The 13824-nt window shown below is 48.5% G+C and overlaps 8 protein-coding genes across 8 annotated transcripts; 2 read left to right on the top strand and 6 right to left on the bottom strand.

The window, feature by feature from the left end:
* Positions 1-144: 144 nt before the first annotated feature.
* N7473_006182 (ubiquitin-conjugating enzyme E2 variant) lies at positions 145-1908 on the top strand (the record flags this gene model as incomplete). Its single annotated transcript, XM_057152122.1, has 1 exon — positions 145-1908. One exon carries the CDS (start codon positions 145-147, stop codon positions 1906-1908), a length of 1764 nt encoding a protein of 587 aa, XP_057009927.1.
* Positions 1909-2147: 239 nt separating this feature from the next.
* N7473_006181 (uncharacterized protein) lies at positions 2148-2525 on the bottom strand (the record flags this gene model as incomplete). Its single annotated transcript, XM_057152121.1, has 1 exon — positions 2148-2525. One exon carries the CDS (start codon positions 2523-2525, stop codon positions 2148-2150), a length of 378 nt encoding a protein of 125 aa, XP_057009926.1.
* A 103-nt stretch (positions 2526-2628) lies between these two features.
* On the bottom strand, positions 2629-3459 carry N7473_006180 (uncharacterized protein; the record flags this gene model as incomplete). Its single annotated transcript, XM_057152120.1, has 1 exon — positions 2629-3459. One exon carries the CDS (start codon positions 3457-3459, stop codon positions 2629-2631), a length of 831 nt encoding a protein of 276 aa, XP_057009925.1.
* A 574-nt stretch (positions 3460-4033) lies between these two features.
* N7473_006179 (prolyl hydroxylase family protein) lies at positions 4034-5543 on the bottom strand (the record flags this gene model as incomplete). The annotated part of the gene is made up of 2 exons (XM_057152119.1): positions 4034-5202; positions 5261-5543. 2 exons carry the CDS (start codon positions 5541-5543, stop codon positions 4034-4036), a joined length of 1452 nt encoding a protein of 483 aa, XP_057009924.1.
* A 469-nt stretch (positions 5544-6012) lies between these two features.
* Positions 6013-6838, bottom strand: N7473_006178 (uncharacterized protein; the record flags this gene model as incomplete). The annotated part of the gene is given in 2 exon segments (XM_057152118.1): positions 6013-6497; positions 6508-6838. The coding sequence occupies 2 exon segments, from the start codon at positions 6836-6838 to the stop codon at positions 6013-6015; spliced, it is 816 nt and encodes a 271-aa protein (XP_057009923.1).
* A 1365-nt stretch (positions 6839-8203) lies between these two features.
* On the bottom strand, positions 8204-9365 carry N7473_006177 (uncharacterized protein; the record flags this gene model as incomplete). Its single annotated transcript, XM_057152117.1, has 2 exons — positions 8204-9052; positions 9108-9365. The coding sequence occupies 2 exons, from the start codon at positions 9363-9365 to the stop codon at positions 8204-8206; spliced, it is 1107 nt and encodes a 368-aa protein (XP_057009922.1).
* Positions 9366-10245: 880 nt separating this feature from the next.
* Positions 10246-11252, top strand: N7473_006176 (uncharacterized protein; the record flags this gene model as incomplete). The annotated part of the gene is made up of 3 exons (XM_057152116.1): positions 10246-10394; positions 10452-10672; positions 10963-11252. 3 exons carry the CDS (start codon positions 10246-10248, stop codon positions 11250-11252), a joined length of 660 nt encoding a protein of 219 aa, XP_057009921.1.
* Positions 11253-11255: 3 nt separating this feature from the next.
* N7473_006175 (pseudouridine synthase PUS2) lies at positions 11256-13565 on the bottom strand. The gene is made up of 4 exons (XM_057152115.1): positions 13287-13565; positions 13028-13235; positions 11763-12968; positions 11256-11697 (listed from the first exon to the last, which is right to left on the bottom strand). Exons 1-4 carry the CDS (start codon positions 13558-13560, stop codon positions 11472-11474), a joined length of 1914 nt encoding a protein of 637 aa, XP_057009920.1. The 5' UTR covers positions 13561-13565; the 3' UTR covers positions 11256-11471.
* Positions 13566-13824: the final 259 nt, after the last annotated feature.

Here is a 13824-nt window from a genome sequence, read left to right as displayed (position 1 = left end):
TTAGAAGTTATCTCCAGCTTTTTCCACTCTTGATCACTTTTCCACTCCCATCTGCGACTTCAGAAATTTAAGACCTTCACACAATTATTTCCAAACGTCTCAAACCATTCTTGCCTAGAGTCCGGTGGACCCCGCGGGGCAAATATGGCGATGAAAGAGCTGCTCCGAGTTCACAGGGAAATCCGAGACGTGAACGATGACTTCCATTCCCTCAGGACAGTTCTCAAAGAAACCGATCACAAGTCAAAATGGAACTTCATCATGTTTCCCAACGATGGAGCCCTCTCACACCTCCCACTGATTGGCGAGCTCGTCATTCCTGAGCGATACCCTATTGATCCGCCCGTCCTGCATCTTTTCACCAAAACACTACGAATGAATGTTGATGTCTATCAGCATCGTCTTCGCGATGATACCCAAAGTACCATGTGCTTTGACATCCTACGTCCCAAAGCATATGGAGGAACATGGCAGCCCGAGTACACAATCTCCTGTCTCTTTGCGAGTTTGATGCAGGCCCTAGTGACACCGATGGTCCCTCAAGATTACGGTGGTGATAAGCCGGAATTTGTCACCATGGGAAGGCTAGAAGAGGTGAAGGGCCATGTGGAAAAGACGTACCGCGCTCATAAGAATCATATTGGATGCCTGCCCACAATACCTACGATTGCGGCCACGCCCATCCCAGCACAGCCTCTGACTTTCAGCCGACCTGGAAAGGATGAGACCCTGAAATCTCTCGATTTTGTGAAAGAGAACATGTACACCAGCCAGGCCATTTACCTTCAAGATTTCGAGCGCCCGCAGTTCTGGTCAACCCTCTTGGATCTCAGAAACTTGCATCCAGGCGTTGTGTTCTCGGCAATCCTTTCAAATAAACCTGGTGTCGATTTGGTGGGCAGGAAAGCTGACACCATTCTCCTTCGAAATGGAGTCACTGGAACTGCGGCAAAGAAGCGGGAGAACTTACCTCTGGTATGGTTCTACCATGGAAAACCACTGAATGATCAAAACCTCTCACTCTCCATAACCATCACAAACGACCAATTTACCATGGCATACAAGGCAGAGGGATCAGACCAGTTCTTGGTTCACGGAGACACTCCAATCTCCAAACTTGGAGAGGCTCAAATTGGCAACGTCAAGGGAATTCCATTCTACTTGACAATCTACTTAAAGCGCAAATCAGGAGATGAAGGGTTCATCAGTGTGCTCGATCAAGAGGAAACAGGCTACATCCATGTAAATTTGACCACCCTTGCCGTCCATCAGCCGTCTAAGCCGACAAACCGTCCAATCAACTCAGTCAGATTGAATCTCGGGAGTGAGCAGACTGCCCGTCTCCAAGGTGTCATTGATGTCTATGGCTTGGGCTTGGATTTCAAGGTTCAAAGAGGTATTACAAAGCCGGCGTATCTGAAGTTGGCTTCTGGTGGTGATATGCCCGAAAAGGAATGGACCGAGATAGTCAAAGATGTGTACGGCCCTCTACGCGACAAGCCGGTTAAGGCTGAGGTCACAGCTATTGCAGCTGATAAGTATTGCGTCGTCCTGATCTTGAACAATCACTGCCGTTCTGAGAAAGAGACTGAGAAGGAAGAAGATGAGGCGCAGAAAGAAGAGGCGAATGAGAAAGGGGAAGAGGAGAAGGAGCGAGATGAGGAGAAGAATGAAGGAGACGAGAAGAATGAGAGTAAGGAGGAGGAGGAACGCAACCTCCTCCCCGCGGACAAATTGTCCTGCATCACGATGCGCTTGCGGGACGAGTCAATCAAGGCTGATTATCCTGCGATTTTCGCTCAACGAGTGATTGAAGAGCATGCAAAGGACTGGGTAAGTGTCGGGGACATATACATTCAACTGCCCCAGCCAATCAAAATCACATGTGATGTGGAGTTTGAGGGATGAATGAATTCATGTTATTAATACCTATATCTATCTCGAATAGCTCTTGCCTTGGAAGTTTTAAATGAGGAATTTTCTTTCAGACACATTTAGACAGGGGATTACACTTTTTTTCTGTCATCTATTCTGCCACTATTCTACTGTTTCGTCTCTGTAGAATAGGTATAGGGTATCAGAATTTTCCTATCTCAAAAATTTTCAACATTTCATACGCAGCAAGAACAGAAATAATAGTGAAGTAGTCAGAGGTAGAAGGCGGCGGTGCAGGCGGAGGGCCAACATCCCAGAATGTTAGGTCGATTTTCCATCATTCGAAACAAACGGGACAAAGCCTGGTGTCTACGAAGGGATGCGTCTTGCTTTGTAGTCTGCACGTCGCCATCGCGAGCACCGTTGTACGTCCGCCGCACTAGCTCAGTACAGTGTAGCAACTTGCTGCCATCTAGCTCGAAGACTAAATCCCAGCCATGATATGTTGGCAGGCCCAGAGTTCGCAAGGCCACGCTCAATGATTCGGTTCCGGTGTGTGGTAATCCCAGGCAAAGCACCTCGACGGGCTTGCTGCGTTTGTACGGAGCCGGTTCGGGGAATCCGTAGAGTAACCGTTGGAGGGCGTACATTGTGCCTTGGGAAAAGCTAAAGCTAGCGTAAGCCTAGGAAGAAAGGTCTTCCACTTAAATAGTATGTACGATCGGTCGCATAGAAACAACATGCCTAGTTGTCTTACTCCGCACCAATATTCGCAAGATCAAACCGCATCTGCAGAATATCCTGCCTCTGTCCAATATACCAAATCGCAATCCGAGCAATCCGCTTCACACCCTGACCAAAAGCCCCCAGAATGAAATAAGAAACAACCTTACCGATACGAGTCCCAAGTAAAGTCTGGTATCCAGGCGTTCCGCATACAAACAGCTTCAATTCAGGCGGAGGGGCGGTAATTCGGACCTGAGGAAGAGTATCTACGTTCATGATGTGACACACGAAAATAGTCTTCAGAGTAGACAATTCCGCAACCTGTTCATAAGCAATCTTGCATAACTCGGCAGACCAAGGTCCCCATTTCTTTCTCACGATATGCTCAATGAAAAGAACACCCGGAGCCGCGCGCCCTTTCCAGCAACCGAGAAATTCTGCACTCTCATTCGGGCCCATATCACGCCACGCTTCCATGTTGATATGCCTGAAGGGACGGGTTGGAAGCCCGAGGGCTTCCATATCGTCTTCTCTATAGCCGCCGGGTAAGTCGTTAACGAAACGCTGGTTAACGGTCCAGAACTGGGTATTGAGGTTACCGAGGTTTAAGGTCATTCTAGGAATTGGACATGCCACATTAGGATTGCTGAGCCACTGTAGGATTGCACGCCCAGCCTGTCGCATTTGTAGAAGCTGGGCGGTCACGTCAGTTGGCGCTGGACACTCGTCTGCAGGGCCATCGTAGGCACCTGAAATAGAAAGGAAAGTTCTAGCGCCAAAGGCATTGGGTCCGAGGGGGTCCTCCGGGCCCACGCTCTCAATGAGCAGGACAATGTTCTGAAATTCAGTTCGATCCATGATTGCTGTACAATGACTCGAACTTGGTACAACTTTTGTTAAAAGTTGTAGTGTGAATGCTGAGAATGGGTGACAGAGTGAGTAGGTTGGGAGGAGAATGGAGTACGTAACAGTGCGATACTGTGAGACTGGTGATAGGAGCTAGGACGAGACGATTGCCTCATATTTATACTCTAATCATCGGTGGAGGCTGCGAACGATGCCTATGGGAACAAAGATCATCCATCCTTCAATGGGATAGTCAAATATAACAGTATTCGAAACAAACGGGACAAAGCCTGCTGTCTACGAAGGGACTAGATACGTCTTGCTTTCACGGGCTAAATTTAGGGACTTGGCTATTCAAAGACAAAATGTCTAAGGAGTCGAGTGATGAATGGAAAAGAAGGCAAAGCAGAAGACGAAATTGGAGGTACAAAAATAGAGCGGATCCTAAAATTAGAAAAATAGACAATCAAAATAGCTTTTGTAATTGCTATGACTTTCTTTCGGTCGTAAATCATCATGGAACGAACACCATTCACGGGTATCGCGGTCCGGGGCTCATGTTTATACACTTTTTGATTTCACCCTTTCACTCCTCAGAGGGCTTGACATCATACTCTACATCGGTTCGGATAATGTATTTTGCGCCCTTCCTGACCCCTGTTCCTTCATGCAACAAGGCTCCGTTCGCCTCTCCGTGCGGGAAGATAGCAACGGATCCCATCACGGGGCGTACCGGGTAGGCATTGAGAGTTCCCTCCCGCGCCGCGGGCATGAAGAAGGTTGTCTCTCCGCCCTCAAACTCATCGTTGAGGTAGAGCAAGAAGGTGTACATGGAGCTTTGCTTCTTGTCTTCCGGTGAAGCGTCGTATACATACGTGTCGTCGGGGAGGATGCCCGATGGCGGCCATGCTCCGTCAATATGGCAACGATACTCTGCACCAGGAACGTATCTGTAGACACGGAAGCGCCGATTGATGCCTCGGACTAGTCGGCCGTTGATTGAAGAAGGGACGTAGGGGGAGATTCGCGCCCACAGAAGGTCGTGGAAAGCAGTGTCCACAACCCAGTAAAAGTTATGAGCCAGGATGCTCAAATCGCCATCTTCGCGGAGGGGGGCATCGGGAAGGAAGTTGACAGATTCACCAGCAGCAATGATTGCCTTGCACTCTGAGGGCGAGAGAACATTCATGGCGACACCTAGACCCGGCACTGCGGGGTGTGGGTGGTATGTGATAGTTGGGCCGACAGGAGCGAGTGGAACTGCGTTCGGTGCGGTAGTGTAGAGGATGGCAGGGTGGTGGTTTGGAGGTTTCCGAAGTGGGCCCGGGGTAGTCTCGATGACGCGGAGAGCAGAAGGAGCGGTTGGCGCATCAGCCAATATCGTCTTGTCGAGTACAGAGGCGTAAATTTGGAGAGGTGCTGTTGAGGGGCGAAGGTCCCAGATGGACTGGAAAGCGATAGGAGAGGTGGAGGGGACGGCTTTGGGGCTCATGTCGATCGGGGTGCTGACACGCAGGATGGCATCTAGAACACCGAGAAGCTCGAGGTCTTTCGCGCTGCGCTCGACGACACGATCGGTCTCTCCCGGCTGTGTCGAGAGACCACTAACCACATCTAAGTCCCGTACCCAGCGACACAATGCTCCAATCTTCGGTTGTTCGCCTCTAATTCTCATCTCCGCAAGCAGAATCTTCGCCTCCAAGTATTTCCCATCGGCCAAGGCACCCGTAATTCGCGCGGTCAGATTAGCACCCTCTATGGAATAGTTAGCCGCATGTACCAATTAGACTATATGCAGTGGAACCGGCAGTACCAGCACTGTTGACGCCCGTGGTACAGGCCTGGCGGAAATCATAAACTGCCACTCGAAGATCCTTGCATGCCTTCGATTTGGTCAAGCTGGGGTATTGTGCGAGCGCCGTGAGGGTTTCAACCGTGATGTCGAGTTCTTCGTCGGAAACAACGGTGTTAAGGTGCTTTGGCTCGAGATTGGTGCCATCGGGAGGTGGCGTCAAGGTAGTCGAGGACTTGGCTTGTTTCTGGGGATGGTCGATTTGCGCATTACGCTTGCGCTTGGCTGCTTTGGATTTGACCATTGTGGTTTGATTCGATAATGGCTGGCTGTCTGATGCTTGATTGAGACAAGCGGGGATCGGGGTGGACTACACTCACGGAAAATTATCTGCCTATCAACTCCGCCTTGTAGTCTACCAACCAGACATCTGAGTTCGATCCGGTCTTCGAGTTTTTCCGGCCTTTTGTGTGGGGCTACCCATTAGCCAATCAGAAGGCGAATTTCCATCTCTACATGGGACCCATGGGTTCACCATTACGTTGAATTGACGGGCAATCGGTACGAAACCTCGCCTGTGTTGAGCCTCAAGGCAAGTCCAATCTCAGCTTATCAAATTAGACTAAATTTAGTATTTAGGATAGAATTCTATGAGCGAGGATTTTTCACTATATAGACGGTATAGGAAGGTGATGCACTTGTCCGTTCTCTAGAGATCAATTAGGATCACAAAGAGTCATTATATTGAGTTGACATTCAATGAATACACATAATTAAAAGGCCGGTAATTCCTGACGGCCTAGCGAGCCCATGAGCTCCGGCTTTGTCTCCCAAGCACGCAGTTCAGCGGGCTTGTAAGGTGTTCCAGTCCAGCGGTATGATTTGTTGTCGGTCACCTGGAGAGGATTCTTTTGCTGTTTTTGCTCACGCCGTCTTGCATTTGCGCAATATATCAGCAGGAAGGTCGAGATCAGGAGAGGTATTCCAAGGCCGGCTCCCAAACCGGCACCAAGTGCAATTAGATCCGACTTTTCATACACACCCGATGCGACTGTTGGGCATATTGGGGTCGAGTATGTCTCGGAAATTATTCGTGTAACGGTCGTATTATTTCCCGACGAAGTAGTTGTTGGATTGGTCGAGTTGGTTGTTGTGGTCGAAACCATGCCATAATTCGATATGCCAATTTGAGCTGCAGTCACATTGCCTGCCGTCCACTCGTATGTATTCAATGCATTTTCAGGTTTGCAGGCTCCTTCTGCACTAACTTGTTGGCTGCATGTCAGAATCGACGTTGAGCTGTTGCATTGGAACATATTCGCCCATCCGTCGGGAATTTCTAGCAGATGGCAAGTCAGCGAGGATTTCATCAATCATAAAGACGAAGCGAGCAGTTGCCACCTTCATAACACGCCCTTGGGCAATCTGAAATAGGCCATGTTTTATCGGCACAAAGCCCGCGATAAAGGATACCGAAGTTCGCTGTGAAGCAATAACCGTTTGATAGACAAGCTTCGCCTTCAGCGCAACACGAGAGGCTATTAGGGCACTGCCTGTAGCCCGAATTCGTCTTTCCGTTTGGGAAGTAGCATGTCGCATAAGTAGTCGGTATTAGAGATAGCAAGCAAATTGCTGATAGAGGTAAAAGTATATGCTTCATTTGAAAAGTGCCTCTCATCGAAAGGCTATAAGCCAAGCAGGATGTGGACTAAAACTGGCATAAGAAAGACAGAAAAAGAGAGGGGGGAAACGACCGGATACCGCGAGGGGGGTGAATGGATTTAGTGTGTACCTTCTATCGGTTATTAATTTGAAAATCGGGGGCCAGGAAGGAATTAAATGGTTGATTCTTGGACAAAGAAATGAAGGCGCTTATGCACGCTAACGTCTAGCGCAGTGATAAAATGGAGGAAAAAATGCTGGCACGGCGCTTGTAGACCAGCACCAGTTACATTAGTTGTTTCATAGTGGGTAAAAATATGGCGTCCCGAGCCTCATTGGCGAATGAGATAAGGGAGATCCAATATCTATGCTTGGACCTGGAAGCTAAGAATGGATTGAGTTCGAACATCGAGTGGAAAGTTAGAAAGTCTGATTAGCCGCCTGCAAGTCACCTGATAATGAGGCTGAAATCCGGTTTATGACACAACACGATAGATTGAAAATACTCTGCTGAATTGTGTTCCGATCTATTTCATCGAGGAGCGCCCCGAGTTTCTGTGCAATTAAGTCATCTATTACTCAAATTACCATACGAAAATAAGCCTTCACAAGGACATAACAAGTCTCTTCACCTAGCCGCGGTAGCACACTGATTGACATGTGTATAGTTTGGGTGACCTACCCCCCTAATTATTTATACCCTTGGCCCGGTCGTATTAATTAACCTTTGTCACAAAGTCATACAAGACTGGCTATGTGATTACATTTTAAGTTTTTGGAGTTCGTTCCATCCTTCACACTGACTGGTCTCCGTGCCTATTGTTCCGTAAGGCATCAACCAAAAATATCCGGATATATATATGCATTATTAGAGGAAATGAGATGGCTCACCTCAAGTAAGCAGCTAACCTATGTTCTGCCCAATTGAATCCTGTTGTATGTCGCGCACTTGTCTGCTGATCGTTGTCCTACAAGACAACCTTCATCAGTACTCAATGCCGAATGAGCAATATTCTGTGGGGACTTCTCAATGATAATGCAAAAGTGAGCTCATTTGATCAATTCAGCATGGGAAGAGCCAGCAAAGGCTTTTGACAAGCGAGCGACGTGGTAGTTGAAATGATACTCGAGACCTCCAGGATTTCTGTGGGTATCATTCCGAGAATACATCGACTCCACTCGCTCTAAAAAGAACCATGAGACTGCAGAAGCCTATACAGGAACAAGTCCTGGCATCTACGACGTCATACAATTCGCGATAACCAAGACTTTAATTCGACGTGATGTACAAGTATCAAGTTGTTACTCAGACTCGTCAATCTCTGGGGAAGTTTGAATAAAGCACCGGTAGTAGGTCGGCGGATCAGTCCCGTCTTTGTCCTCTGTTGCCCACTTCATTTTGTCGGCTTCGGAGAGCGCATCGACAGTAGCACCATGAAGCTTCAATAAAGTAGTGATATCCTCGTAGCCCTTCATTTCAGCAGCGTATAGTCCAGCATGCCCGTGCTCTGAAGCGCTTAAACCAGCAGAGAGAAGGAACTCAACCATAGAATAATCTCCTCGTAACACAGCAAGCTTTAAAGCTGCTTTCTGTGATCTCACATCATGTTTTAGTAATGCAGAAATCAAGTCTCGCCGACCATCCTCAACGGCACGGTATAAGGGTGAAGGAGTATAGCGCTGTGGATCAGCACCACACTCGAGTAACTTGTTGACTATCTCAAGGTTTCCATACTGCACAGCCGTAAACAAGGGCGGGTTATCAATATCAAGCGAATGACTAAGCCATCGTCTGCCTCTATGTTTTGAGAATGGCTCTCCGGCACGATGTCCGCGATAGAAATTCACCTCTGCGCCAAATTGCAGCAAGGCCTCGATAGCCTCGGTGTTTCTAGTTTGAATACCCACCACTAGAGCATGCTGGATGTTAAGGGTACTCGGAATGCAATATCTTTGCAAGAGAAGTGGGTGAGTGTACACATCCGCCCAGTAAGGATTAGTGGTATTTAGAAACCCCCGTCGAATCATTCCTCTTCCTATCATTCTTCGTAGACAAGGATCTTCGTCGCTTGATTCCTCTTCGTCGCTTAATTCTTCTTCCTCGTTCGAATCATCATCCGTATACCGCTTTGCTTTCCGGGGAGATAACATCTATTATCCGTCAGTCTCATAAGTTCAATTTGTTGTCGAATAGCGTGCTACGGACCCGTGTTGAGTGAGGCCGAGTACGGGCAATATCTAATCCGACCAGAATGGTTCGAATTCGTGGAACAAGCCCGCTGTGCTTAACAGCAAATAAAAGCGCCGATCCATGATTATACTGAGCGTTCCAATAGAGTAGGTACTTCTCAAGGCTTTGGTGTAGGCGACGATTGGTTTTAACCAAGGCGTAGATATTGCGCTGGCTTGAGAGATAGGACGCAATAATCCACAAAATCTCGATGGGTAGCTCGGAAAGGCCCATTTCAGTGTGCGGCACCAAAGCAGAGTCGAAAACTCTCTTTAATCCATAGACACAGGTCTTGTGTCCAAGGCGGAGGCGGAAACCGAAGTAGAATGTTGCCTAAATATTCGCTAGAGCTCGTTTCTGGAGGGTGATCTTTGTAAGAAAGGGAAGAAGGAAGCACCTTGAAGAGATGCATGTAGGAAGGAAAGATCTATCTGAGGTCTGAAGGGTCTATATACAGGAGGGTCAGGTGACACAAACCACCAAGCAAACAAACAACCTTGTTGTTAGTTTATTACACGCGCTATAGCTGCGCTACGAACTGACCGCGCAAAATGTTACAGTAACATCCTTGGAGGACCCACCTAGCTAACTCCCGAGTCATACGTTCACCGTCCTGCACAGTAGCTGGCTTTGTCAATTAGCGCAACAGTAAATTGTCTGTCAAAGCATTTCAAAGTAATAAGCATAGGGCTGTGTGTATTAATGCTTTTACATAGGAGAGTTTTATAAGTGTCTGATCGCTTTTCCTCTGTGGGGCTTGCGGGGAACTAGTGTTAGCTATCTGGATTGTGTTGCGGAGAGAGAGCATCGTAGGCTAGAAAGTATGGTTTGGGTGAAGAGCCTTGGTATATCTTATAAAGCCCCCAAACGCGGGAATTCCAGTTCTTCTGCTATCATCACGATCTTTGATATGAATAAGAAAAAGGGAAGAGTGTTGGTGTTTCTGACTGGTTAATCAAATGCGTAGGCTTTCTCTCCGGTCAAGTCTTGGGGATCGGACACGGATAACTGGCACGGAAAAGGCGTCTTCAATCGACAAGGAGTCATATAAGAAAGACATACCTTTGGACTGTTGAATCGGATATTTCACCCCTGTTCTCATTCATACTTGAAAATGGAAAACAAACCTATCGTGCTCCATCTTGGCGACGCCATCAAGTACAACCATGCCTTCTACAACGATGAATTTCTAGCACGGTTCAACGTTATCCAGGCAACTGAGACGGACAGAGAAGGGTTTATTGAAGCTCTAAAGTCAAAGAAGTAACCAAAGCGGTCCAGTTCCAATTTTGAATCGTTATTGACTGATCGCCATGCCAGATACGGCGACTTTTCAGCGTTGTTGCGCCTGCACTTCCAGACTGGAGGCTTCATGGGCCAATGGGACTCTGAGCTCATCTCGCTCCTGCCAAAAGTGTACGAATCTTCGCTTCTGCCGGTGCGGGATTCAACTAGGCCGACGTTGACGTCCTTGGCGAGCACAAAATTTGGTATGCCAACGGCGCAGGGACCTCAGATGAGGCAGTTTCTGATACCGCGCTGTACATGATTCTGAGCGTGTTCCGGAATTTTACCCATTCGCAACTAGCAGCAAGAACGGCAGATCCCGATATATTCACAGCAACTCATAAATTGACTGCGACCATTTCTCAGAATCCGCGAGGTCATATCTTGGGTGTGGTTGGGTTCGGAATTATCAGCAAGAAGCTTGCTTTCAAAACGCGGATGGCGCTTGGGATGAAGATTCATTATTTCGACATTCTTCGAGCCGATATAAAGAGGAACAGGTGTTGGAAGCGACATATCATGAATCTTTGGACGAGTTATTAAGGGTCGGCGATTGCATTACACCCTACACACCTCTTAACAAGCCTTAACAAGCACACCCAGGATTTGATCGATGCCAAAGCGCTATCATTGATGAAGTCAGGGAGCAGAATTGTTAATACAGCCAGAGGTCGAATTCTGAATGAGGACGCCTTGATCCATGTGTTGGAAATAGGACATATCTCTGCTGCTGCGCTGGATGTGCATTACAATAAGCCGCAAGTTTCACCGAAGCTGGCTAGCATGGACAACGTCACCCTCACTACCCATATTGGAGAATCAATTTTGAATTAAATGCCATGAAAAACATTCTTGTTCTGGTGGGACCGGATGGGGAGTTTGCTGGGGATCCAATTACACCTGTGAATAGGAAAGCTTTTGGAGCAGTATGATAGAGCGAACCTTGACTCGCCAACGAGCTCATCCATTTGGCGTATCATTCAACCTTTGTGTGGTCAAGAGTCTAACAGTATCTCAAGATAGTCTAACATTCCAGAGTGTACAAATCTCCATTTAATTACCTTTCTCTCCACCTTCCGGCAAGTTCCCTTCATCCTCTGAAGATTCGACTTCAGCCAAAGCGGCGCTCTGATCTTTATCTGCCTTGTTACCCTCTCCCTTAAATGTACCCTTTTCAGTGGGAGCAGACACAAGCTTCGCAGCCGGGATACCGCCGGACGTGCAGTACAGGAAGAAGTTGTTCTGGAAATGATCGATGTGGTTGAAGAAATTGCCAAATCTGCAAGCAATATGTTAGCAAACAAGCCAAAAGTTGAGATATACTGTGAGATCAGGATCGCTTACGCTGACGTCTGTTCTTCCTCACGGAAGATTCTATCGTAGATTTCGCGCTGTTTGAACTCGTCCATCTCCTTTGTGAACCTCTCGAAATGAACAGGACCACGTCCCAAACTGCTGGCCTTGGCGTTGTAGCTGTCGAAGATGGGTCGCTCAAGCAATAGTCCCAGTCCAGGGGCCTTGGGAATGGCGATTCGATCGGGCCCGTACGACTCCTTAATGCGGTCCGGGTGGCAGCCGCAACGAACGACAAGCGAGGCCATGGCAACCATTTTGCGAATTTGGTGCATCATGAAGCTCTGGCCGTGGACCTTCAGGCTAAGCCACTCGGTACCGTTGATGACGACGGGGGTCGTGTTGACATTGAAGGACTTGATGTGACGCTTGGCCGACGGGTCCTTGAAGGTCTTTTGAATAGTATAGTTGTGGAAGTTCGGGGTGCCAACATATCGGTCAAGGGCCCCTTGCAAGCGGGCAATGCGGGAGGCAGGAGCCCGATAGGCTCGGCGGGCCTTGATGTAAGCTGCCTTGACAGCCTTGGTGGTGTCGAGAATCAGCCTTTGGCGAGGATCCATGACAAAAGGCTGGTCCTCTTTTGACTGCTCAGCGCTAGACTCTTCGGACTGCTTGGGTTCCTCAACAGGTTCCGCAACGGGTTGATCCTCCTTATCAAGGTCTTCCGGAGTCACGTCGCTAGAGGAGAGAGATTGTTGAACAATGTTCCGGATATCCTCTGGAACATTATCCAGAATAGGCTTAATATACTCCTCGTCCACCTTCTCCCAGTAACCGGTGACATCTTCCTGTCGGGCGTTGACATCATCCAAGTCGCCTGCCTTCTCGGCCAGCTCCACAATCTTCCTTCCCATATATGTACTGGGGTGGGGAGGGAGAAGACAATGACTTGGAAGCAGATACTCATATACTCGAGAGTCACACATCTGATAACAGCTGAAACTCTTGGCCGTCTGCTCCAATCCCCAGACTCGGATCTGCGGGCTGAGGTGCTGGTTGATCTTCTCGACGATGTCTGGGTCTTCGATAATCATCTTGAGGGAGACAACATTGCCCGCGGCGTGGACACCCTTGTCAGTACGGGCACAGCGAATAAAGGAGGACTTTTTGGGGTCCGTCGCATTAGCTTTGGAAATTGCGCCAGCTGCGACCAAAGCCGAAAACAGCTCGCCTTCAATAGTCGGCTTGTCCTCAATCCTAACAAGAGAGATATTAGCAACCAATGATTCGGATGTCCTAGCGAGACCTTCACGTACAATTGCATGCCGTAGTAACCAGTTCCCGAATACCCGATCATGACCGCAACCTTCTTCTTTGGGCGACGCTCCTCGTTGTCAATTTCTTCCTTGGAGAACTCGGTCGCGTAGATTGGGTTGGTGACTTGTTCGCCGTTCTCGATCTTGCGACGCTTGGCCGCTTCCCGTTCTTCAGCGCGCTTTCTCTTGTCTAGAGCTTGTCGACTCCCTTGGTTAGCCGCTAGGCTCGATCGCGTAGGTTATACCCCATGCAACATACCTCCATTCTGACCTTCCCATATTACGGTTCTTACGCTTTCCACCAGCGCCCTCTCCTCCTGCAGTGTTGTCGGCCATTGTACTCGTTTGAAGAGTTCTGTGAGCTCGGTTTCGGCTTTAGATTCGATGTGTAGAGATCGGGCGTATTGTCTAGCGAAGCTATGTACGCGGGAAGTGGGAGAGAATTGGCGAGATACCGGTGCTTGGACAGAGGAGAAAAGTCCAGCAAGATTGCGCTGCAAGAGGGTAGAGGCGCGCATGAACTCGAGTTTCATCAAAGAGGTTCGCGACCTTCGCAGCTGGCGGCCGCGGACATTTTCGACAGCGGAGTGCACTAGTCCTGTTTAGGTTTAGCGTGACGTATAACACTAGTCTCGCCTAGGCAATTCATCACCTCAGGCAACAAGGCCACTACCCTTGACTTGAAGCTTTCTCAGCCACAATTCAACCAGCATCTTTGTACTGGTTCGATCTGGCGCATCTGCCTTGCGCTTCCTTGCGCTGTCACTCCCTTCTCTTACTTGGACCTGCCCTCGCGA

This window comes from Penicillium subrubescens, assembly GCF_028828155.1.
Source record: "Penicillium subrubescens strain IBT 31985 chromosome Unknown utg000004l_segment0_segment0, whole genome shotgun sequence".
In the NCBI taxonomy this organism is placed as follows: Eukaryota; Fungi; Ascomycota; class Eurotiomycetes; order Eurotiales; family Aspergillaceae; genus Penicillium; species Penicillium subrubescens.
The sequence above is the reverse complement of the archived record's forward strand: the minus strand, read 5'-3'. Positions and strand labels throughout refer to the sequence as shown.

What these genes read in the sequence shown, in the direction of transcription:
- N7473_006175 (XM_057152115.1), bottom strand. Translation starts at nt 13,560, where the DNA reads ATGAAACTCGAGTTCATGCGCGCCTCTACCCTCTTGCAGCGCAATCTT. An exon ending in ATGGGAAGGTCAGAATGGAG is followed by an intron (nt 13,236 to 13,286) that starts GTATGTTGCATG and finishes CGGCTAACCAAG; the next exon opens with GGAGTCGACAAGCTCTAGAC. An exon ending in GAGGAAGAACAGACGTCAGC is followed by an intron (nt 11,698 to 11,762) that starts GTAAGCGATCCT and finishes TATTGCTTGCAG; the next exon opens with ATTTGGCAATTTCTTCAACC.